This window comes from Stigmatopora nigra, chromosome 16 (assembly GCF_051989575.1).
Source record: "Stigmatopora nigra isolate UIUO_SnigA chromosome 16, RoL_Snig_1.1, whole genome shotgun sequence".
NCBI lineage: Eukaryota > Metazoa > Chordata > Actinopteri > Syngnathiformes > Syngnathidae > Stigmatopora > Stigmatopora nigra.
Window position 1 is genome coordinate 2522636 of NC_135523.1, and position 22209 is coordinate 2544844.

Consider the following 22209-nt stretch of genomic DNA (forward strand, 5'->3'; position numbering starts at 1 on the left):
TCTGGAGCGTCCAAACAACAGCAATATTCCCGAAGGCAGCTGTTGTTTGACAAGCTGGTGGCTTTGTTTCACCAAAACCATAATCGCCATCCCTTCTCGCTCCTTACGCTGCTCATCAAACTAGCGTGCTAGCTAGCAAGAAAGAAGGGGATTTCCCTTGGTTATAAAACCAGATGCCGCTTTGGCTTTCGGGCTCAAAGTCGTAGGAATTTCAATGTTTTTCGGGTCGTCCCCCATTTGAGACGTAATTGGAGAGAAGAAACGAAACAGGCGACAGCTGATGTGGTTGCGAGTCGGAGGATAATCAACATATGACTTGGAACGCATAGTGGATGGGGTTGCTAACTATCTCTCGAAAAATGGAATCATCTAGTATTTACGTAAAAATCATCAAAAATGAATGTATATTTGTGATGGGAGATTTTAAGAATGTCAATAAATGTCAATGTTTCCCTTTGCTTAAATCTCTTAATTCAGGTTGGTAGCAAATCATTCTAACTAAAGTTAAAGTTACAATATCAACTACTTTTTGGTGTAATATTAGAAGTTCTAGGTAATTATATGCTGTCATTAAAGTTGTTTTGGTTGTCATTTTTAGGTAAAAAAAGTGGACGAAGATGTTTCCCAGTCTAAATGGACTCCTGGTCAATCCAAAACGTGGTTGCCAAGTCAAGGTAGCTCCCTTCTACCATCCAAACGGCTTATTTACCGTCTGCTGGCGTCGTTGAGGCCCTTGATTTGTACCCCCTGGACTCCTTGCGCTCGCCTCCCACACGATTCCCAGGTCAAGGGGGTTCCACGAGACATGTCTGCTCCGCCATGACGCCAGATGGTTAAACACTCAAGGTGTCCAGGCAGACAATGGGCTTCCGACAAGGTTGGCTCCGAAAAAAGCGGAATATCTTAGCGCTGTTTTACTTTAAATGAGGCAAAAGTATTCTTGTTCATGATGTATCTACGAAGGGGAAATCTACATGACTTGTTTTGTCTATTTTATCTTGGAGATAGTTTCCTACTCGAACAAAATAGTTTATGTATTTTTTGTCATGAAAGTAGTTTAATTATAGCTTATTTCCCTGATATTTTAAAATACTGTAAAAGTGTTACCTAATGTGATTTTTACTGGTATTTTTGGTTTCTTTTTCCCGTAGCTGGATTCCAATCCGAGTTTCTAAAACCTGGCTTTCTGTTGGACAGGCTGGAGGAGAAGGAGGAGGAGGAGGGATGGATAGCATCAGCTAGCTCCCCTGGGCTAATGGAAGAGTTGATCCTATTAGAGGCCCCGGAGCCCCTCGCCTCGCAGCCCCTAATGGCCTCCCTATCCTCCCCTCAGCCGCGTTCATCCTTTCTTCCTGGCCCTCCGATTCCCAGGATCAATAATCTTCATCCCTCTCTCAACGTGTCGTAAATCAGAGGAGAGGAGGAAGCGTCTCCAGCGAGCCTGCCGAGGTCAGGCGGAAAGGTGAGGACAGCTTTAAAGGCCCCGGCCCGGTAACATCCTCTCCTTGTTGTTCTTTTTTGGGGGGATAACTTAAAGGATGGATGAAAGCGGACGGGGCGATAAATTAAGACGCTCCATTAAGTTGTCATCGCCAGCACGCCAGCGCTTTTTCACACGTGTCCCGACAAATAGAGACTAGCGACTGCCATGTCAAGTACGGAGATTTCAAGACGAGGTAATTTGCCAGATTAAAAAGACCAGTTTACGTTGAACCTTAATTTAATGCTATGTTGTATTTTTTAAATCCCGCCATCACAGGTTTCATTGATTCGTCCGTTTTCCCCGCATCACCATCTCCGATTTCTCGCCAAGGTGCTCCATCGCCCTCTCCCCGTTCCCATCTCTCAATGGACGTGGAATTCACACGGCGGCCAAACAGGTGTCCCCTCTGTCCTGCCCGCCGCTCGCGGGGGGTTCCGACCGGCAGCAGCATGGGAAAGGGCAGGCGCGGGTTCTACCCCAGCGGGCAGGTAACAGTGAGCCTTTCAAGGAGGTTTGCCGTTCTCACCGCTTGCAGAGATTTTCATGTGCAAATGCGATAAGAAGAGAAGGCTTGTGTATTGGTTGAGAAGCAGTTCCACTAGAGAGCAGTGTGTGAAAAGATAGTTCAAGTTAGGACGCACTTTGACCTTAGCGTTGAAAAGGAATTCAATTGACTGGTGGACCTAGTCATTTAAAAAATCCTTATGGCGTTTACGTAACTCGGAGGTAATGGCAAGTTTTGCTAGCCCTAGCGTAGCAATTCAGTTCTCAAAATTATAGCCATGAGAGAGAATTTAATATCTAAGAGAGAGAGTTTAATATCTAAGTAATGTTTAATATCTAAGTACTGTTAAAAACAGTAGATATTTAGATATTAAACAGTACTTAGATTTTAAACAGTGCTTAGATACTAAACAGTACTTAGATATTAAACAGTACTTGGATATTAAACAGTACTTAGATATTAAACAGTACTTAGATATTAAACTGCTTAAATATTAAACAGTACTTATGTATTAAATAGTACTTAGAAACTAAACAGTACTTTGATGTTAAAAAGTACTTAGATACTAAGCAGTATTTAGATACTAAACAGTATTTAGACATTAAACTCTGATGAATTAGGCTACAAGCATGCTAACATGGCAGCTTCAATATGATAGTCTTAATTAATATAGTTTAGTATAGCCTTTTCCCAAACATACCAAAAACTTCTGACTTATATGTACAACAATGTCTGTTTTTCATAACCTGATTCTTTATTGTTGTTTCAGACACAGTGGTTGGGACTTGTGGTATTCCCGATTTTCTATATCCCCCAAATCAAACTTGTTGATAAGCAAGGCAAAAACATCAATGGATGAAAGCGAGTGATCAATGGCGCAGGTGGGTGTACGCGTCTCTAAACTGCTCATTAGGTACAAATTTGCGTGACGGGCGGGCCCTGGTATGGGAGGCTCCATTCATAAACGCGGCCCAACGTTAACAGCTCATCACTCATTTGTACGCGTCATCCGTGACCCCGGCCCGTATCCAGAGCGAGGGGAGGTGTCGGAGGGGGGGTTGCCGCTGCCGCCATTCAAAACAGCGCCGATCCCCTCTCGGCTTCATTTGCGCTGACCCACAATGCAGTATTTTCTTAACACGAGCAGCAGGCCGCTTTGATGTTATCTGCCTATCCAAACAGCCACGGAGGACGGCGGCCATTAATCACCGTGAAGCCTGCGAGAGCCCGCTCATAAATCGCCTGGCCGCTCCTTAAACAGGAGAGGCCCCCAGGGGTGCTCCCGCCTCATTTATCAACCCTCGCCTTCCTTTCTGGATCAAGTAAAACTCATCCGGGATTGATATTGCTAGAGTATGCGAATTGTGGTGTAGACTTGTTTTTTTTCTTCAATTTTATTTTATTTACCGCTGCTATTGGTTCAATTTGTGACCAGACGTTTGGTCTACGGTTTTTTGGTCCCTTTTGGTCGCCAGTCAAATGGTGACTGAGAGTTTAATTTTGAAACCAGCTCTCAAAATTATATTCATGAGAGAGAGAGAGTTTAATATCTAAGAGAGAAGTTTAATATCTAAGTACTGTTTGATATCTAAGTGCTGTTTAATATCTAATTATTGTTTAATATCAGCAGTACTTAGATATTAAACTCTCATGAATCAACAGTAAATATTTAGATATTAAACTCTCATGAATATAATTTTGAGGAAAAAAAAACTGCAATGTTTTGCTCTATGTGGAATAGTTAATTTTTTATTCCACTTTTATAGACTGCCCATTATTGTTAGCTTGTAATGTGAATGTATTCTTATGTCTGGTTGTTTTTTTTTTACAGGGTTGGGCAAAGCAGTCGTCGGGGGTTGGTATGAGTGCAGGATTTTGCTCCAACTGATCGAGGAAAGACACTTTTTTGAGCAACGGGGGATGGGCTGAAACGAGCAGCACCTGATTGGAATCCACTGATTGCACTTGGAGGACAATAATATGGTGCAAGGATCCTCTTTATGAGTTGGAAGGAAAACCTGCACCCACTGCGGCTCTTTATGGAATAACTCGGGTAATCCTAATAACCACATTTTGATCTAATATTTAAATAAGTAATAGTAAATACAACACATTACTAATCCACCTCTATTTATTTCCTACAGAGCATATTAGTCAACTCTTTTTCATGTCGACATCAAATCAGCCCAGAAAAAAAGGAAGCTGTCAAAATAAAAGCACTCTTTGCACAGGAACTAAACAACTATTTCCAAGCACCCTACCACTTTTCACCTAAAATAGAAAAAGCGTGGCACAGTGCTAATCCTTTGATGCTAGCTTAAACGAGGTCTAGTGAGGTGGAGGTTTGACTTTAATGCAAAGGGGAGTCCACTTCTACCCTGAGAAGAGCATTGTTGGAGCCCCATCAAAGCAAGCTTCACCCCATTAGGCCAATGGCAGACCATAAACACAGCCAGCAGAATGCACCCACTTCAATCCTAATGTTTTAAAGACACGCAGTGACGTCGACATCCTCACGGGACTGCGCGCAGATGATTTCAAATCAATCACTTTCATTATGCGATGGACGCCGTGTCAACCGCACACATTAAACGCACGTGTCCTCCACTTCCTGCTTCCCACATGCCTATTAAAGTAGCCCACGTGGGAAAAACGTATAGAGGTTTAAACACTGAACGCCCTCGGAGATAGCGTTTACGGCTATGCCAGCTGGGCTCGGCTGCCCCGGTCGGATTTTGTCACCTTGTAAAGCACTGGTGGCAAAGTGGAGGCCCGGGGGCTAGTTCTGGTCCGCCAGAACACTGCATGTGGCCCGCAAAAATAAATTGCGGGCTTTCTTGTGCATAGAAAATTCTAACTTTTTTCATTACTGACCAAACTTATATTAATTTAAAAAAAAGAATAATGTAGACATATTTTTCTCATTTAAAAGGTTTTTTTTAGATATATTTTGTAACTTAAGAAAAATAAGGGCTGTTTTCCCTTGTTTTTTTAACCAAAGTCAAAAAGTATTCATTATATATATATATATTTTTTATCCCCCCAAAAAATCTTTTGACAACACCAATATGTCAAGGTCTATTTCTGTATGGATGACATTTCTTTTTCTCCCTTCTATGTCCATTAAGGAGCTGAAATCCATCATCGTCCACGTCCAAACAGACAGTGGGAGTGAGATGATGGATGAAAAGTGTCTGCCTGTACGTGTGAGTACACAAACAAGCTGCCGTTGTCACGCATGGCCTTGAGGAACCTCCGTCAGAAGATCCCACCCCCTTACTCGGGGACCCCACCCGGGGCCGTCCCGGATCGTCTCTTTCCAAACAGTGGGGTCCTCCTGGTGCACCCCTCCCCAGGGGGCTCAGCTCTCCTTCTCTCTTCTCTTTGAAGTGACGGAGACAAAAAGAAGGACATGGCAACTTGAAGACCCCTCCACTACTTATGTGAGTGCCTGTTTCTTTGTGGGGGGATGGTGAGGGCTTGGCAGGGTTCAAAGGTCGCCTCTTGCAAACACTTGAACAAACACACACAAAAAACAACGATGAATAAGGCACTTATTTAAATGTCCTAATATCAACCCACTATTGACCTGAATCAATAGGAAATGAAATGACCCCAAATCAACATATAAATACCCTCAAATTAAGAAAAAGTTCCCTTGAAGTCAACCTAAATCAACACAAATTTACCAATAAAATCAATAGAAAGTGATCAATTAATACCCCAAAATTGACATGAAGTTTAGCGCATTTTCTCATAGTATTTGTACTGCTATATTTACATAACTATGTATTCATTAAACTAATATAAAAGGATTAAATAATGATTCAGATCAAAGTTAAATTTTTATCTGAACAAAAACAGCCACTTTGTGAATAGTTAAAGTTTATGCATTGTGACTTCATTTAATTTTTCATAACGTCACTTGTTGTTAGGCAGAATTTAATAAGTAAATCAGTGCAAATTGTGCATGGCTGGCGTATGTCCATCCTCTCCGATGGGCATTTCCTTCTCGGACCACCCCTCCGCCCCCTCTAGTTTTTTTAAAGGCGAAGTAATTAACTCGCCACCTGATCCGCCATTTCTTCACATCATCTCTCTATGGACTTGCAGGTGATCCATCAAGTGAAGTTAAAGGGGGGGCCAATGGAGCTGTCAGTGACATCTTGCCGTAATTGGCGGAGACCCCAAAAGAGATCTTCATCAACATCATCTTCACTAAAGACTTTTGAAAGGTACGTTTATGCCGTTACATTTTTGTTGTGTGTTTTTGGGCCACTAGGGGGTAGCATGTTATGAATACTTATTGTTAAATGACAAGTAAAAAGACAAAATATTGACTTACAGCTATTAAGATTTTCATGACAGTTTGGACTGTGGAAGTAATTAGTCCAAATAAAAATGGACATAAGTGAGACATTTTATTTTCATGCTCCTGTCAGTCAAATGAAGGGAAAAAAAAGTATGAAATGTCTTAATGGAATGGATCACTGCGGCCAGACTGGAGAACTAACGCGTCTTGTCAAACTAAAGCAACGCTTTCCAAACTTGAAGAGGCTTGAACTTTGCGTGACCGCCATAGAAAGCCAAGCGATTTCACGCCGCTCATGTAAAACGTGACTTTCTCGCGGCGCCAATGGCGGCCAAGGGGCAGTGTGACTAAATAGGATTTTAAATTTGGGGGCTTTGAAATTATTTATTACTCAAAGTCCATTCTAAAAAATTCACATACTGTGCAAAACAACAATAAAATAGGTCAATACTAACTAACTAAAGATAGGAATTATATCAATCTTGATAGTATAATAGCTAATATAGCAGGATAACACTGTCTGGAATAATCATTTAGAGTAGAAAATGTACTTTTCTATTTTTCAAGTATTATGTATTCATAGCACATGGGTTAGAATAACAAAAAGTAAACCACAGTTGTAAAATTGGCAAGGCACGACTTCTTTTCCATGAAGTCGGAAATGGCCGACACGTAGGGACTGACTGACCAGGTTGTTGTTTTTCCTGTCCTTGTTAAAGAATAATTATAGGCTAAAGTAGTGATTTAAAAAATCAATTTGTAGATACAAACTTGGGAAAAAAATATTGTATAGATTTCTAGGCCAATGGCTTATTAGTTGATGTACAGGTGAGTACTATTTGTTTTATTTCAGGTTGTAATTTTAAACTCTTCATGCATTTTCTCATTGATACTCATTGATTACCAACAGTGAAATAATCTCAAAATAATTCATTAGTGAAATAAATAATAAATGCTCACATTTTCATGTAATTTTTACTTTTAAATTCAGAGTATGGCTCTCTTTGTCAAAAATTTCCCGACCCCTGTAGTACATGCTATCTCTTGTATATCTAAATTTTTAACATTTAACAAATTGTGGTTAAATACTACCTATTTGAAGCCTAAAACTTCAAGGGTACGACTTCAACCATCTTTGCTTTGGGCTCCCTAGCCGAAATTTTTGCTGCTTTTAGAGCCACACCGCCATGGGCAACTAGTCTAATCCACAGGTGTGTTTTCCAACCCTGGTCCAAGTTCCCAACAGGCCCTCTGACAAAGGCCATTGTGGCCCAGAGAACAATAGTGGCGGATAATCCCTCTACCGCGTTGACAGCTCGGCCCTTCCGGCAAACCTCATTGGTGGGCGGATGACAGGGACGGGGAAACCCGCACTATTCGCCCCCGAGCCAAGACCCCTCTCTCTTTTGTCAGGAGGTCTTTGAGGCCCAATGAGGACGCAGCACGGCGCGCCCTTCATGGCAACCGTCCGTCGCTGCTGTCAGATTGCGGCCAAAAGGAAAAAGGAAAAAGGATTATCTTGGCTGGGCCCAAGTAATCCGGTCCCCGCCTTACTCTGACTTGATTGAAATATTTTGGGATTTTCTCATTAGCGCTGTTGAGAGAGTGTTTATTGGATAACAGATATTCCCAAAAGTGACTATGGAGAGAGCTCTTTGTTGATAGTTACCTAAAATGTCAACAGGATCACTTGATGTTAAGTCGTGGAGAAACAGTGCCCTCTGCGGGGAGCAAACAGTATTTTTTCTTTTCTTCCAATTATTATTATTTCAAATTAAATCCTAGGTTTATTTTTTTCAGATAATGTATAATACAACATTTATTACAAGAAAATCCTTTTTAATATGATAAAGATCTTTATTAAAGAGGATTTTAGATATTGTCATATATATAAAATCTTTTTTAATATAATAGAGACATAAAATCTTGTAATAAATGTTGTATTTTACATTGTCTGAAAAAAATAAAAATAAATGCAGCAATTATAAATACCCATAGTTTGATTATGGTTATCCATCTTGCACTTTTTAAATTTCCCCACAAGGTGTCAGTAACGTAACACTAAGTTTCAATGTCTTTTTTACAGGGCAAATCCTGAGAATGAGTGTACTCAATCCATCCATCCATCGCATCCCAATCATCGCCTTGTTAAGCTGATGGATGGCACCACTTAAATCTACATTGAAGCTTTTTTCTCTTAGCGCCAGTGTGAGACCAAAGCTCTTTAAAAGTCCCCCAAGGGTCACCTCGCCTTGCTCCCAGTTGTGGGAATCTCACCAACAGCTGCAAGTTGAACGCCCACTCGATGAAAAGTCGTCCTTTAGTTTGACAGCCACAAAACCAGAGCCAACCCAACAGAGCAGATCTTGTTTTATTTCAGGTAAAAAAAAGGTATGTAAAATCCCAGCAAGTCTCGTAAAACCATGTGCAAGGTCGATTCCAGATGCGCCTTTTGAGTTCAGGCCGTTGCGCCGCAAAGTCTTGTGGTGGTCTTGGAACAAGAGTCGTCCTCTTCATAATGTCTTGATGTCTCAAACGGCCAAGTCTGCTGGGACAAATGTTCCAAATGGCTGTCGTCAATGGCAATGGAGATCCAATCTGTGTGTTTTTTACATGTACATTTTCTTCTTTCAATACCTAGCGCAACACATACTATGTTATGCAACCTGGATTTAAAAAGAATTGAGTTCAAGGCAGACTATGATAATCAAAGTTAGTTTTTTGTCCTCCAAACTGAAAATATTTAGCTATTCTCTGCAAATTAGCATTTGACTTTGTTGGAATTTCTCTTTGGCAAGTGTAATTTAATAGTAGTAGTAATTTTGTCGGCCTACCAGACTTGTACTGGTCACAAAACCTTCATCCAGTGGACGCTCCTGAAGCAGTCTCCTCAGGTGAGAGATGTAGCTGGACGCCAGCCGCAACGTATCCAGCTTGGACAGCTTTGTATCCGGAGGCACCCACGGCAGGGTGGTCTTGAGCCGAGAGAAGGCTTTGCTCAAGACCCCCATCCTGGCCCTCTCTCGAGCATTAGCCGCATCCCTTTGGTTCTCTTTTAATCCACGTTGGGCTTCCTCTTCGTCCCAGCCGGTGGACATGGCCGCCCGTTGGCCAGCTTTGGCGACGTTGGGACGTTAACAAGGCGAACCAACGGCGCTAAAACGATCCCCTGGCAAGGCGATGGCTGTCATTTAAGAAAGCCGACATCTGCGCAGTGCTTTCCCCTCCCACTTCTTGAGGAGACTTGGACACTTCTTCCTAAGTTAAACAACTGGATGCGCTACAAGACTTACATTGTGGATTCAGTTTCCCCCCCCCAAGAAAGGCAAAGGCAAAATTTCGATGCAGTGTTAAACCAATGTAACCATTCGCAGCCAACCACTAAGTCTCCTCTCATTCACTTTCAACGTCAGATTGGTTTTTTTTAGGGCGATTTGGAAATATTGCCATTGATCTGCCCTTTTTAAAATCAATACTTTGGTTTATTTGTTTTTTTTTATGATGTTAAATCAATGATAGAAATGTCTTAAGGACCTTTTATCAAAAGCGTCTAATCCTAGGGGAGCTTTCACAGAGGGATCGTGTTTCCGTACACGGAGCAGCTGTTTGCCGTTCCCATGACATCTGGCGCGTTGGCATGACCGGAATAACATCTTTTTTTTCCATATTTTTTTTCTTCCTTGCATTCTTTACTGTAATTCTTGTGTCGTTTTCGCGCCTCGTAAAGCACAAAAACAATTATTGCGGAAGAGAGGACATTAACAATGACATACGACTTACACATAAATGGGATACTTGTTTTTTGGCAAGATTGATTCAATGAAACAAAGCTTGTTATCTAATGCTAATAATAACAAAACAGAGGGTCGTAAGTCTTAAATGTCAATCAAAATTGAAGTTTAATGTCATATGAGCTCTTAGCTCAATGTTACTAAATAACCAAAAAACTCCCTTGAAATGCTAATGTTACTGATAGCAGCACTTTGAAAAGAATTGGATTATTAAACACTAACATTTGATTAATACACAAAGGCAATTGATTAAACAATACTCACAGCCACATATTCTTTGCTAAAAATTAAATATTACATCTTAGTTCGCCACAGAATTACTGTCCTTTGCTTTTAAATGTCATTACTTAGTCTTGTTATAGGTTAAAGTTATATTAGTTTTAGAACAGCCATAGAAGCACATCGAAGTTTATTTTTTTGCATTCTATTTAATAATATAACTAGTTTTTTATTTTTTAAGTACCGTATTACATAGTTTATTTTTGGTGAATTATGCACTTTTTTGCTATTGTAAACCTTGTTTGCTATACTTTGGTTAAATGTCTAGTGTCAACATAGGTTTTTCTTTGGTTTCTACTTGTAATTCTCTATTTTTTATGTGTGCTTAGACTCCAGAGCCTTCATGAGCGGCACCCATCGGGACCCCCCGGCAACACTGGTGGTGCGCCGGCTGGCCCGCTTCCAGTTGGCGCCCCGAACCGTGACGGGCCCATCATGTTCGTCCGCCTCGGAGTTGATTTCCATCTTCTGAATAATGAGTTTCAGTAAGTTATGTTGCTCCTCCAGAGCGCCAGACATCTCCTTCAGCCTGGAGAGCAAAATGTAAAAATCCATTTTTACACAGGTATACCAGTATATTGTTAGTAATGCATTGCAGGCAAATTTAATAGAAACCGACTGGAGTGGTGTCATGACCACACTTTCCACTAATGCACGGCGTTTGGCTTTTACGAGCATTCGGTAAAATTTCGATTCACCCAGTTGTATTGTAAAGTTGTTGATTTTTTTTTATTTTTTTTATCGTTTTATTTTTATGACCTGCACTTTTGCTTTTTGAGCTCTGTGTCCAGGAAGGAGCAACTTTGCGACACCGCCTTGGTCCGCTTCCACTCGTCATTAGACGGCTCGTTGCCTCCGAAGAAGTAGATTATAGCTTTCTGCGGTTGAGAAAGGTTGACGGCGTAATATTAAAACCAATAAATGCTTTCTGTTCAGACGTGCGGGTGTCTACCCTGGAGCACTTGCGGTTCGGGTAGATGACCACTGAGGGTTTGTCTGCTCGTTTGATGTACCAGTAGGGAAGTTTGTCTTCCAGGGCGGTGTGGAGATCAATCTGGCGGAGTATAAAACCATTTTCAAACCTGTTCTATAGACTTGCTCAATAGAGGTGGGCGAAAAGGACCGGCGACCAAACCTCCGGGGACCAAACGTCCAGTCACAGAAAGTAACTATACCTATCCCTTTAAAAAAATCATACCTGCATGGCTATTCTTTTCATGGCAGCATTTCTCTGCACTTCTGCGATGTCTCCAACCGCTAAACCAATCTACGTAAAATGGAAGGATGGAAAGCCGCACATTATCCCCATCTTTCCTGATTGCATTGAAGCATCCGGGGGAGAAAGGGGGGGGGTGCTTACCAACAGATTTATCAAGACGATGGGCATGGTGAGAACAAAGCTGAAAAAAATCATGTACGTCAAGAAGCAGAATGGAAGCTCTCCGTTTAGATAGGCTCCCAGGAAGTTGTTCTGGTAATTGAGTTCTCCCACCATCATCACGAACGTTTGCATCATGGACAGCGGCATGTTTTCAAACTCTCTCTTTTTAAGGATAGGAAGAGCAAATTAAAACCACGTTCATCAAGGCTGTAAACAAATTTGTTTTACCCGGTCAAGCAACAGAGCGTAGAATGTTAACGCAAACGCCAGTAGGAGAAAGAAGAAGAGCATCACGATGCTAAACAGCGTCCGGCAAATCTCGCCAAACATCACCACGTAGATGCCCACTCCCTCAAACCTGTGGGCGTCCAAGTTGAAGCAATTCAGAAGATGTTGCCAGAAAACATCGAGACAAAGCTTACCTTTGGAGATAAAGGAGGAATCCCATCCAGGAGTATAGGACCGCCATAGCTCCTGCTTGCCAGTACCACGAACCTGGCGCGTTGAGCATGAGCGGGATGATGAAGACAAGACAGCTGATAGCCGAGTACCAGTCCCATTGGTTGGAAGTGTCTTTTAAGTACTCCCATCGCTAATAGGAAAAGCAAATAGTTGACATTTTGCCTCCTTATGTTCTCAAAACAGATTTTAGAAGAATGTGAAACATGGAATAATAATTTGCTGCCTTGTATTTGACTGTAGGCACTGGATTAGAAAAAAATGTAAAGATTTTTAATTATTCTTAAAGTGGATGAGAAGAGCCGCCTGATTGTCTGCGAATGGTAAAAGGCAAATTTTAGTCAAAATTTGAATTTATTTTTTTTTACCTATTCAAAATTCATCATGTTTTTTTCTGGTCAAATACATGTACAGTGTCTAAACTGTTAAAATATAATAATATTTTTACCTGTTGTATTATTTGCAGGACTTCCTTCACAATGCCATAGACGTTCATAACCAAAACCATCACCATACAGAAGGACAGGAAAACACTTTGCTGCCCAACATGGAGAAAAAAAAAAATTGGTGAAGATGACTTTTAAGCAGTTGGCAACTCCATTCAATGTCTACCTCCGCAATTGAGACGGGCACCATGGTGATATTGTGCTCGCCAGTTTCTGTGATGTTCATGCTGGGCCTCAAGTTCACGATGAGGTGAGTCAACGGTAGCAAGCCCAGTAAGTACGTGAACATGTTGAGAAGATGCGCCTTGCTCCCGTACGCCACCCTACGAGACAAACGCAAAGATTGGTCGCTAGGAAAGCCCGCTAATGAACCACAAAACTCTCACCACTTCATGGAGAGATACTTTTTGCACACAGGGTGGTTCAGAAGGCCTAGTCGGTTGTACTTCACCATGGCCTGCAATAATTAAGATGATTGTCATTTATTTACACTGATATTTACGTAGCCGTTTTTACGACTTACGTTAAGGGCGGCTAGCGGTTGAACAGGGTTCAACTTGTCTGCTTTCTTCTGATATTCTAAAGGCGCTTGCAGCCACTTGAAGTCGTACACAATCTGTGAAATTTGGAATTGAGCATATCTCCCGCTATGTTTAGGAAGTATTTGAAAGGGAGGTTGTGTTATTACGTGGTAGTTGTGGCAGTTGGGATCGTCTTCGGACTCCTTCACGCTGCAGTCCAACAGGTGCTACAGATGTGGAAATTCAATTTCAAATTTGTAGTGTTCACATTTAATCTACGGATAACAAACCTTATAGGTTTCTGGTACATATTCAATCATATCCATTATAGGGCATCGTTGGGATCCTCCGGGTTTAAAGGTAGACAACGCCTCGGCACACCTGCCAGCAAAATTAATTAATTTTTGTTATTTTATAATGGGCATAGTTAAAAAAAAAATCTGAGACATATAAACCTATACCCACCGCTCACTGTCAATGACCGCATTAACCACTCCATGCTTCCCATTCTGCAAGGCTTCGTGAAGAAACGACGTGTCTGTCTTGTTCAACAAAAACTCCGCCCCCCGGTTGACCATGAGCATGGCGGCCGCCACGTGACCCATCCTCGCCGCTACGTGCAGGGCCGTATTCTGCCAAATTGCGCTTTATTTTCGTAACTGTCTCCAAATCATGACATGGAATAACCCATTTTTTGGCTTACCCCGTCTTCGTCCATTTTATCCAGCAGTTTCATATTGCCCGATAAAATAATATCCATAGTTTGAGTGTATCCCTCTGAGGCTGCGTGGTGTAGACAAGTCCAGCCTCTGTAATCACTACCAAAAATATTTAATGACGAGTCAGTTAAGTGAAGTACTATGTCGCCATTTTGAAGAATTACCTGTGAAAAAGAGCCCCTTTCCGTAGTAGTAGTCGCACCACTTGGGTATGCCCCCCTCTGGACGCCAAGTGGAGTGGCGTCAGACCCCGCTCGTCGCCTTCGTTTAGTAGTCGGGAGTCCTTGATGGTCTCCAGGAGTCGGTGACACGTATTGATTCGCCCGTACCTACGAGTACACCACACCCAGAGGGCGCTATTGTCGCTGAAGACATTCCCCCGTAATCCACGGGGTTTCGATATGCAAATCTGGCAACGTATAACAGACAGCTAGGCTCGTCAATGTCGATAAACGAGTTCAATCCTATGTGATGATTTTTTTTCTATGCAGGTCACGGATGCCCAATTGGAGAAGGCCGCCTTTAACGAGGCAGTCCATTCCAATTTAAATCCAGTTTTTAAGTATGACATCATAGCCCTTGACTTGCCCCTTAGCGCTACAGGAATGAGCGCATGTCCACTCATTCCATGTCTTCCTGGCTAATTGAATTCTATTCCTGGCCTTTGGGTCAACGCGGAATGGAGATGTCACGGACAATTCATCGTGAAAAAAGCTTTTTGCGCCAAAAAAAAAAAGGTAAGGCAAAGCCGATGGGCTATTGATGTCATATCTTAACTTACTTTTATTGTCTTTTTGTCCTCAGATCACTTTTGCCCAATTACAGAGATGAAACAGTTCTTTTTTTTTGGATGGGCTTGGATAAAGGCAGCAGAAAAACTGAATACTGAAGAGATTGTGCCATTGTTGTGAGCAACTTAAAAAAATAGCAGTCCATTTTTTTTCAGGTAAAAGTCCTTCCAAAACAAGTGCCAGAAAAGGGTTTAAAAATACCATTTAATTAGTATTCCCTTCTGAGTGGCTTGCCAAGTTAAAAATAATTTTCCATTGCTAAAAAAATGTTTTTTTTTGTTTAAAATGATAAACAATAGCCTGATTTGAGGTGCAAATATGTTCTCAATGTAAAATGAGTGCTGTGTTTGACATTTTTGGACCTGGCAATCTTCAAGGGTACGAAACAACTCACTGAGCAGCAAAATGGAGGGCCGACTTTTTATCCTTGGACTTGCAGGCTAGACCCAGCTGGCCAGAAAGGCCAAGCATGTTCCGCACCGAGTCGTGAATGCCCAGTCGGCACGCGTAGTGCAATGGTGTGCAGCCTTCGTTGTCCTCGCAGCTCAGCAAGGCCTTCACGCTGCTTCGCTGAAATAAAAATCATCAAAATAGACTAAAGCAGTGTAAAAAAAACTTGTATTTTACACTTTAACAGAAACGTTTTGTATTAAAATGTTTTTCAGTTTTAACAATTTACTGTTTTGACCCAAGTTTAGTCATAACATGATTTTAAACTATTTTTTGTCTTCTTTTGGCAGAATAAATTGGCTTCCCTTGGCCCAACATGTACCTGCAGAACATCTTCTGGCACATTCTTCAGTCCTTTAGGCTGCAAAATTGCCAAGTGAAGAAAGTTGCAACCAAACTTGTCTGTCAAACTGACGTCAGCCCCTAAAAAAATGGACACAACATACTTTAACGACCAATTACGGCACACAGATATTGTGCTAGTTTCAACCTTTTGACAAGAGCAGCGCCAAGGTTTTCCACGCGCCACAACTGGTCGCCACAAGCAAGGGCGGATTGCCCTTACAGTCCACAGAGTCCACATCCGCACCCTGGAGACCATGCAAGTACATTCTATCATTTTTACCCGATTAACTAAATAGCCATAAACCTTCCCCAGTGTTTTAGCAGTAGTTTTTTAATTAAGATAGACTTTGAGTCCCTGTATTCTTAAATAAATAATCACTGGCAAGGAGGTCAACTTGAAGCCGTTTTTCTATTAACAGCAGATGGGGACAGATGGTCAACAAGTCATTGTAAATTACCTTTATGAGCTAATAAGTTAGGGTTTAAATTTGCTCAAAGGTCAATTTGATCACTGCAATGTTTGGTAGAATTGAAGTGAAATGTTTACCAAAGATATGAGGTATTCGGCCAAGTCCGCGTGGTCGAATATTGTGGCCCTTGAGAAGAGAAAGTTAACATTAGAAACATTCGTAACCGGACGTTTGGTCGCCGGTCAAATGGTCACAGAAAGTTTACTGTTGACTTTGAAGTCAGAATTCTGAGAATGAAGACTAAATGGTCTTTCTGAATCAGAATTTTCAATTCTCCCATTTTGAAGCCAGATTGCTGACTTGAATCTCCCAATTGTGACTTTCTAGTATCTGCCCAATGAAGGGGGTGACGGTAGCCCACTTGTGCAACGGCGTCTGACAAGCCCCGTCCTTGAGGTTAATGATGTCCTCCACTTGGCCATGAGAGCACAGCATCATTTTGACCACATCCACGGCACCCTGCGTACACGCCAAGTGCAGTGGTGTCGACCTGTCGTGCTGAGAAAACAACAATCCATCAATGACCTCATTTTTCCAACCTGCGTCCCTGAAATAAAAGGTTAGGATTTTGCTTATCATAATTGAATTTTAGTTCACATTTTTATTCTGAATAAATAACAATATACCCACTAAAAACCAAGTTAGCCTCCCAGTTATAAGGCATAAGACGTCTTTCGCCGTCCATGGTCAGTTTTATCGGGTTTGACATACTTGCTGAACACTCAAATGTGTAACACAAGACTTTAATGAGATAACAAAGACTGGCAGTGGAAGGCTACTGATTGGACCACACTGTAAGTGGGGGGCATTTTGTAACAACTGGCCACGAGCCCACTTGCGGAAAACACTGCCGGCAGATGGCCGTCATTATCGCTTTCATGGCGGAATGCTAATGACGTTTGCTACATTGGCCAGACTCTCCAGTTGTTTCACTATTTCAATTTCCAATCTGGTCCTACCTGTTTCTGGTCAATTCTAGCCCCCTTTTCGATGCAGAAACCGATGGTCTCGAGGTTGCCGCCCCTCACGGCCAGATGAAGAGGACTACTGTTGGATTTGTCCAGATAGTTGATGTGTCTCTCCACCGAGTTGCCCAGCTCTTCTCCTGTTGTTGGCAGATGGTTCAGTCACCCCGTAACGCAATTAAGACGCCGCTCTGACAAGACAACGCTCGCTAGGAAGCACAGTTGATTGCTTTTTGGTCGGAAAATAACTTGTTTCTACTCTTGTGCTGACTGAAGAGCAAAATTGAAATGAGACAGAATGTCATTGGCAAGCTGCCTTACTTACCGGCCTTCATGATGAATTCCAAAGCCTTTTTTGCACCCGCAAAGGCAGCCGCATGAACTGCAAAGTGTCCAAGTTTGTTTTGCTGACATAGGCGGGCTCCATGCTTTAGCTAGAAAAAGTACACAGATCAGAAAGTCAGAAAAAATATTTTTTTTTGCTGATGTTTTGGCACCCGAATAACCAAATTCGGAGTCAAAGATTTCTTAACCTTTCTTGAATTTGCTTCCCAAAAGTTTAAACTTTATCCACACCAATACATTTCATAGTAACCCTCAAAATACTCATTCAAATGTTTAAGTACGCTTGTAAATTTCTGCTAAAAAAGTGCATTTTTCTAGAAAATCCGTGACTAGGAAAAATATTGCAGTGCTAAAACGTATCCACCTTAATAATAACTTTGACGCACTGACATTTGTAACCTCTGAAATGAAGCAAAATTATATTTATAATAGTTAAATTGTCATAAACTTTCTACTTACCAACAAACTGAGTGCTTGGCAATTATTAAGCGAGCAGGCCATCATGACGGGGGTGTTGCCAAGGTCTCCGGGCAAGTTGTAGTCCACGGTATTGTACGAAAGCAGCAGCTGCCAAGGACAAACACTTGACTTCATTTCACCGGTCGACATTGCACGTGATTAAGTGCCGACCTTTCCCGACCTCGAAGCTGAGGCCAAACTTTCCAGCACTTTTTACGCCCTTCCCATTTAAAAGTAATTGTAGAAGTAAAGTGCGACTTATATATAGATCATTTAATACATTGGTAATATGGTGATGTAGAATATTTATGACTGACCTCCACCAACTTGTTGTGTCCCCGACTAATAGCCAGGTGTAATGGCGACAGCAGCGCCACATTGAGGACATTAGGGTCGGCTCGCAGGTCCAGGAGAACCCTACAGCTCTCTGCCTGGTTCTTGTCCACGGCCCAGTGAAGAGGCACATCGCCATACTCGTCACAGCCATTCAAAGCTTGAGAATGGGCAAGATGAACCATCCGGTTGGCATTTGAAGTCTAGGTCTGAGACGAAGGGTGAAGGCATACCCTGAGGGCCTAAGACGCCGCCGATATATCGGAGAAGGGCGACATGCCCGCCAGCGGCGGCGTGATGAGCCGGGCCAGCTCCGTTTTCGTCTTTTTCGCTGAGGGCTTCGGGGTTTTTCTCCACGAGACTCTTCAGCAGGGCATGGTCGCCCTCCTCGGCCAACTAGACCAAAGGTAAGAACATTTGACATTTGAATCCATGCCACAAAATCAATGTACTTCACATGAGAAAAAATTTACTAAAAAATTTAAATTGTAGATTGTGTCAAATCTGTATATGGACAAATTATCACAGTATGTTAACTTTTTTTCTTAAAATTAAGAAACTCATTGTAAAACCATATTTTTAAGCAAAAATATATTATCAAGCATTAAGGAATTGCAACTATTCCAATAGTTTTGGCCATGATTTATTTCAAAAAATATATATATAAGTTGACTGTATACTGCCTACTTTTTGATTCTCATACTACATTTTTCTCTCCAAATCAAATTTTTGTAGTACTTTGTTGTTTTCATTCTCAAAATCTTTTACCCTAACTATTCAAGGCACAAAATAGCATTAAAATAATATTACATAGTACATTTCCCCAATTTCCACAGCTAAAAACCTCACATTTCCCATTCTTTTTCTTCACCATCAGTGTCCATATTTTCTCACAAAACATCCATAAGAACTCACTTGGGTCTATTTTTCTTCCAACAGTGGTGCTTTGAAATGGGATTTGTTCAATTCCCCTTCTTTTTATTGAGAAAAGAGGCTCAACCCAGATAACCCCGTCCTCTAATGTCACTTTAAAAAAGGCGGAACGTCTCACCTCAAATATATTTAAAGCCGCCAGGGCCGCTTCTTGGTCTTCCGCCACGTACGTATAGCAACTGGTCTGGCGAGCCACCTCCCTACCGAAGTTCATCAGTCGGCCCTGGCCAATCGGGAGGCGTCTCAATTCCGCCAAATAAGGCCTTGGGGGGGGGGAAATTGTCCCGCGGCGACCCCGGCGCATCCTTACCCTCTCGGCAGCGTTTGTCGTCGGCGAGGTCGGTGGGCGGAAAAGCAATTACTTGAGGGGTAGGTCCTCGGGTGATCCTTGGAGGGAAAGCTCCAAGCCGATTGGCTGCCTAATTGAAACTTTATTTCCATAATATATCATGGGGACAAATTGTAAATGCAGCTTAGTGGCAATTACGATTAAAGTGTGAGGAGGTCAATGTGGTCAAGTGTGACTGAGAAGTGGTGACGTTATTTCAAAATTGAAACTTTGCTCCAATATATTCTTTAAAAAAATATTTTTTGTGATACAACTTTTGTTCTCTTTTAACTGTAAAATTATTTTTTTAATATATAAAACCATATGATTGGATGTCTTTTGTTGTTAATGAATTTGAAATACTTATTTTTTTTATAAGAACGAAAACTTTATACTTATTTGTTTATTTTTAGATGGTATTTATTTATCACATTTTTAAGTCAAAATATATTCTTGTCAATGGCAGGCAATTAGTTAATGAGCAAAATTAATGCAAACTTTAATTCTACTTTTTTCTTAGAAACCATTAATTCTAATTCGTATTAAATTGGTCAACATGATCAACAATTTGAAAGTCGTAAATAAGCAAATTACAAGATAAAGTATTTAAATATCCCATTTCTTAACCTTTTTGAAGTCTACTCAGGCACGCAATTTAGCCCCAGTTTTGCTCTAATTGTCTTAAAAATCCCTCCTTTTAACTTACTTGTAATAGCAAAATCTTCAAGACGCTTCCGCCACTGCCAAGATGTCGTCTCCCTGGCTTTCATGACATCGCGTCGAGCTGAACGCCGCCGTGCCCTCACGCCTAATGACAGGAAATCAGAGCGTCTGCCGTAAAAAAAACACCATTCTGGTTGGAAAGGGGAGGACGTATGTACGCTAGGCCTGGAGGAGGATTGACTCTTTGCCGTGGGCGTGGGTGGGCCGGCGTGCCGTTAAATTGCCCATCGTTTCCTGCCCTGTTGTTGTTTTGTTTGGAAAAAAAAACAAGGTTTCCAGTGTCATTTGGAAAAAAAAAATACAAACGACATCCGTCAGAAAGCAATTTGCCATTTCCTATTGGAAATGGGAGATAAAGTAACCCACGAGACCCCCACACTATCCTCGGGGGGGATGTTTATCAAGCCAGATTCAACTGATAATCAGGGTATCATTAACGGGAAAATTGTAATTTGTTGGCTAATGCGGATTGATAGATTTTGCCCAATCTATGTCGAGGATAAAGAATATATGACTTATTTGTTATTATTATATGTTAATATGATAGATTGATAGATTTTGCCCAATCTATCTATGTCGAGGATGAAGAATATATGACTTATTTGTTAGTATATGTTAATATGATAGATTGATAGATTTTGCCCAATCTATCTATGTTGAGGATAAAGAATATATGACTTATTTGTTATTATTATATGTTAATATGATAGATTGATAGATTTTGCCAATCTATGTCGAGGATAAAGAATATATGTTTTTTATGTATTATTAGTATATGTAATAAGATAGATTTTTCCCAATCTATGTCAAGGATAAAGAATATATGACTTTCATTTGTTATTTTTATATGTAATATGATAGATTGATAGATTTTGCCCTTTAAAAACAGATTGTTGACAAGGTTCTTCCAGATTGAAAAGTTTCAAAGCATCACTGTCTGTTGGAAAAATGGATGATATATACTTTTATTATTGTTTTCATACACATTCATGCTTTTAACTTCACAGGTGAGCAGGTGCACAAATGCTAGACTTGTTGTTTACAGAGCCATTACTTGTACAAACAGGACAAATCTTTAGAACAAATATTGCCAACACACACACACACACATGCACACTTTTATGGATAATATTTGCTTTGTCATTGGCAAAATGAAGAACAATAACCGGACAAATATTAGTGTACAGACTATTAAATTGGAGCCTGCTCTCATTTTGCTGCTGAATGTTATTATCTTTGTCTATTAGGAACATAGTGAAATGATTAGTCATTGTTAATATAGGATTTATTACTCATCATTTTCAATGTGGACATATTAAAGTTGCTTTTTTTATTAATTTTTAAATCCCACGCATTTGTATTCTCTGAAACCAGGACGTAGACAAACTAAAATAAAAATAAAATTGAAATGTTGACACTATTTTTATCCCCAAATCAGGACTTATTAGCATTAGCTTAGCTTTCCTAGCTTAGGAAGTCCCTTGATAAAGTTTCCTACCAGTAAAGCAACTTTTACAAACAAATTTACTCCTTAGCCTTCATAAAAGTGCAAAAGTGCTTGAGTGCAATAATATGCAAGGTGCACACAGCTGTCAATCATAACACAAGTCAGGCGTGCATGTGTGTGTGTGTGTGTGTGCGTTGGCGTTCCATTACTTATGAATGACTTTTGCTCTTAGGCGGAAAAAAACTCGGGGGACGCGACTTACACTTTGATTTTTTTTTTTTATACGTTAAATGCCACTTGACAAAAACGACTTGTGACATCATCCGAATCAAAAAGTAGCAAGTAAAAGAATGTAATTATGACACTGGAAGTCATTTTGTGTGTTTTTTTGTGTTTTTTTTAGGTCTCTTTAGGTGAAGGCACTGGAAAATGACCACCTGACCTTTTTCCCATGGCCCCCATTTAAGCCGCAAGATTGCAACGTGGGTAATGAAGTGTCCCCGCTTCAGTGCCGCCATTATTTTGAAGGTCGCCAGACGCTTTTGAGATAATAGCTCATTTCTCGACACGCGTGAGTATATTTTTCCCCCATTTTTGTGTATTTTTTTTTAATGCCCGTTATATCCTAACCGTTAGCGCAGTTGAGGTAGCGCTATCATAAACCGCTGCCGCATTGGGACTCCCTCTAACTTGGCAAATGAGGATGACTCCACCTTGTGGGCAC

At 41.0% G+C, this 22209-nt stretch overlaps 1 protein-coding gene and 4 long non-coding RNA genes across 6 annotated transcripts; 4 read left to right on the forward strand and 1 right to left on the reverse strand.

Moving 5' to 3' along the window:
* The first annotated feature begins 618 nt into the window (after window positions 1-618).
* On the forward strand, window positions 619-4035 carry LOC144209869 (uncharacterized). Its single transcript, XR_013329259.1, has 6 exons — window positions 619-877; window positions 1152-1462; window positions 1538-1676; window positions 1760-1971; window positions 2758-2869; window positions 3820-4035. It is a non-coding gene; the product is annotated as an uncharacterized LOC144209869 (long non-coding RNA).
* Window positions 4036-5064: 1029 nt separating this feature from the next.
* Window positions 5065-8674, forward strand: LOC144209870 (uncharacterized). Of its 2 annotated transcripts, XR_013329261.1 has the most exons (4): window positions 5120-5194; window positions 5316-5431; window positions 6102-6223; window positions 8387-8674. It is a non-coding gene; the product is annotated as an uncharacterized LOC144209870 (long non-coding RNA). The 2 variants fall into 2 exon arrangements; XR_013329260.1 differs by having other exon boundaries at window positions 5065-5431.
* Window positions 8675-10282: 1608 nt separating this feature from the next.
* trpa1b (transient receptor potential cation channel, subfamily A, member 1b) lies at window positions 10283-20213 on the reverse strand. Its single transcript, XM_077736419.1, has 28 exons — window positions 20022-20213; window positions 19106-19416; window positions 18288-18450; window positions 18039-18214; window positions 17722-17829; window positions 17243-17351; window positions 16912-17057; window positions 16314-16450; window positions 16030-16078; window positions 15628-15727; window positions 15460-15560; window positions 15082-15257; window positions 14061-14225; window positions 13881-13995; window positions 13643-13809; window positions 13468-13558; window positions 13345-13404; window positions 13180-13272; window positions 13043-13113; window positions 12823-12979; window positions 12659-12748; window positions 12174-12343; window positions 11980-12109; window positions 11731-11913; window positions 11569-11637; window positions 11323-11424; window positions 11130-11248; window positions 10283-10899 (listed from the first exon to the last, which is right to left on the reverse strand). Exons 2-28 carry the CDS (start codon window positions 19289-19291, stop codon window positions 10686-10688), a joined length of 3447 nt encoding a protein of 1148 aa, XP_077592545.1. The 5' UTR covers window positions 19292-19416; window positions 20022-20213; the 3' UTR covers window positions 10283-10685.
* Window positions 10663-14626, forward strand: LOC144209872 (uncharacterized). Its single transcript, XR_013329262.1, has 3 exons — window positions 10663-10855; window positions 12677-12906; window positions 14388-14626. It is a non-coding gene; the product is annotated as an uncharacterized LOC144209872 (long non-coding RNA).
* Window positions 15437-22050, forward strand: LOC144209868 (uncharacterized). The gene is made up of 4 exons (XR_013329258.1): window positions 15437-15742; window positions 16280-16511; window positions 18071-18461; window positions 21889-22050. It is a non-coding gene; the product is annotated as an uncharacterized LOC144209868 (long non-coding RNA).
* The last annotated feature ends 159 nt before the right edge of the window (window positions 22051-22209 follow it).

What these genes read in the sequence shown, in the direction of transcription:
- trpa1b (XM_077736419.1), bottom strand. Translation starts at nt 19,291, where the DNA reads ATGCGCCGGGGTCGCCGCGGGACAATTTCCCCCCCCCCAAGGCCTTAT. An exon ending in AAGTATCTCTCCATGAAGTG is followed by an intron (nt 12,980 to 13,042) that starts GTGAGAGTTTTG and finishes TTTGTCTCGTAG; the next exon opens with GGTGGCGTACGGGAGCAAGG. An exon ending in TCGTCTTGATAAATCTGTTG is followed by an intron (nt 11,638 to 11,730) that starts GTAAGCACCCCC and finishes CATTTTACGTAG; the next exon opens with ATTGGTTTAGCGGTTGGAGA.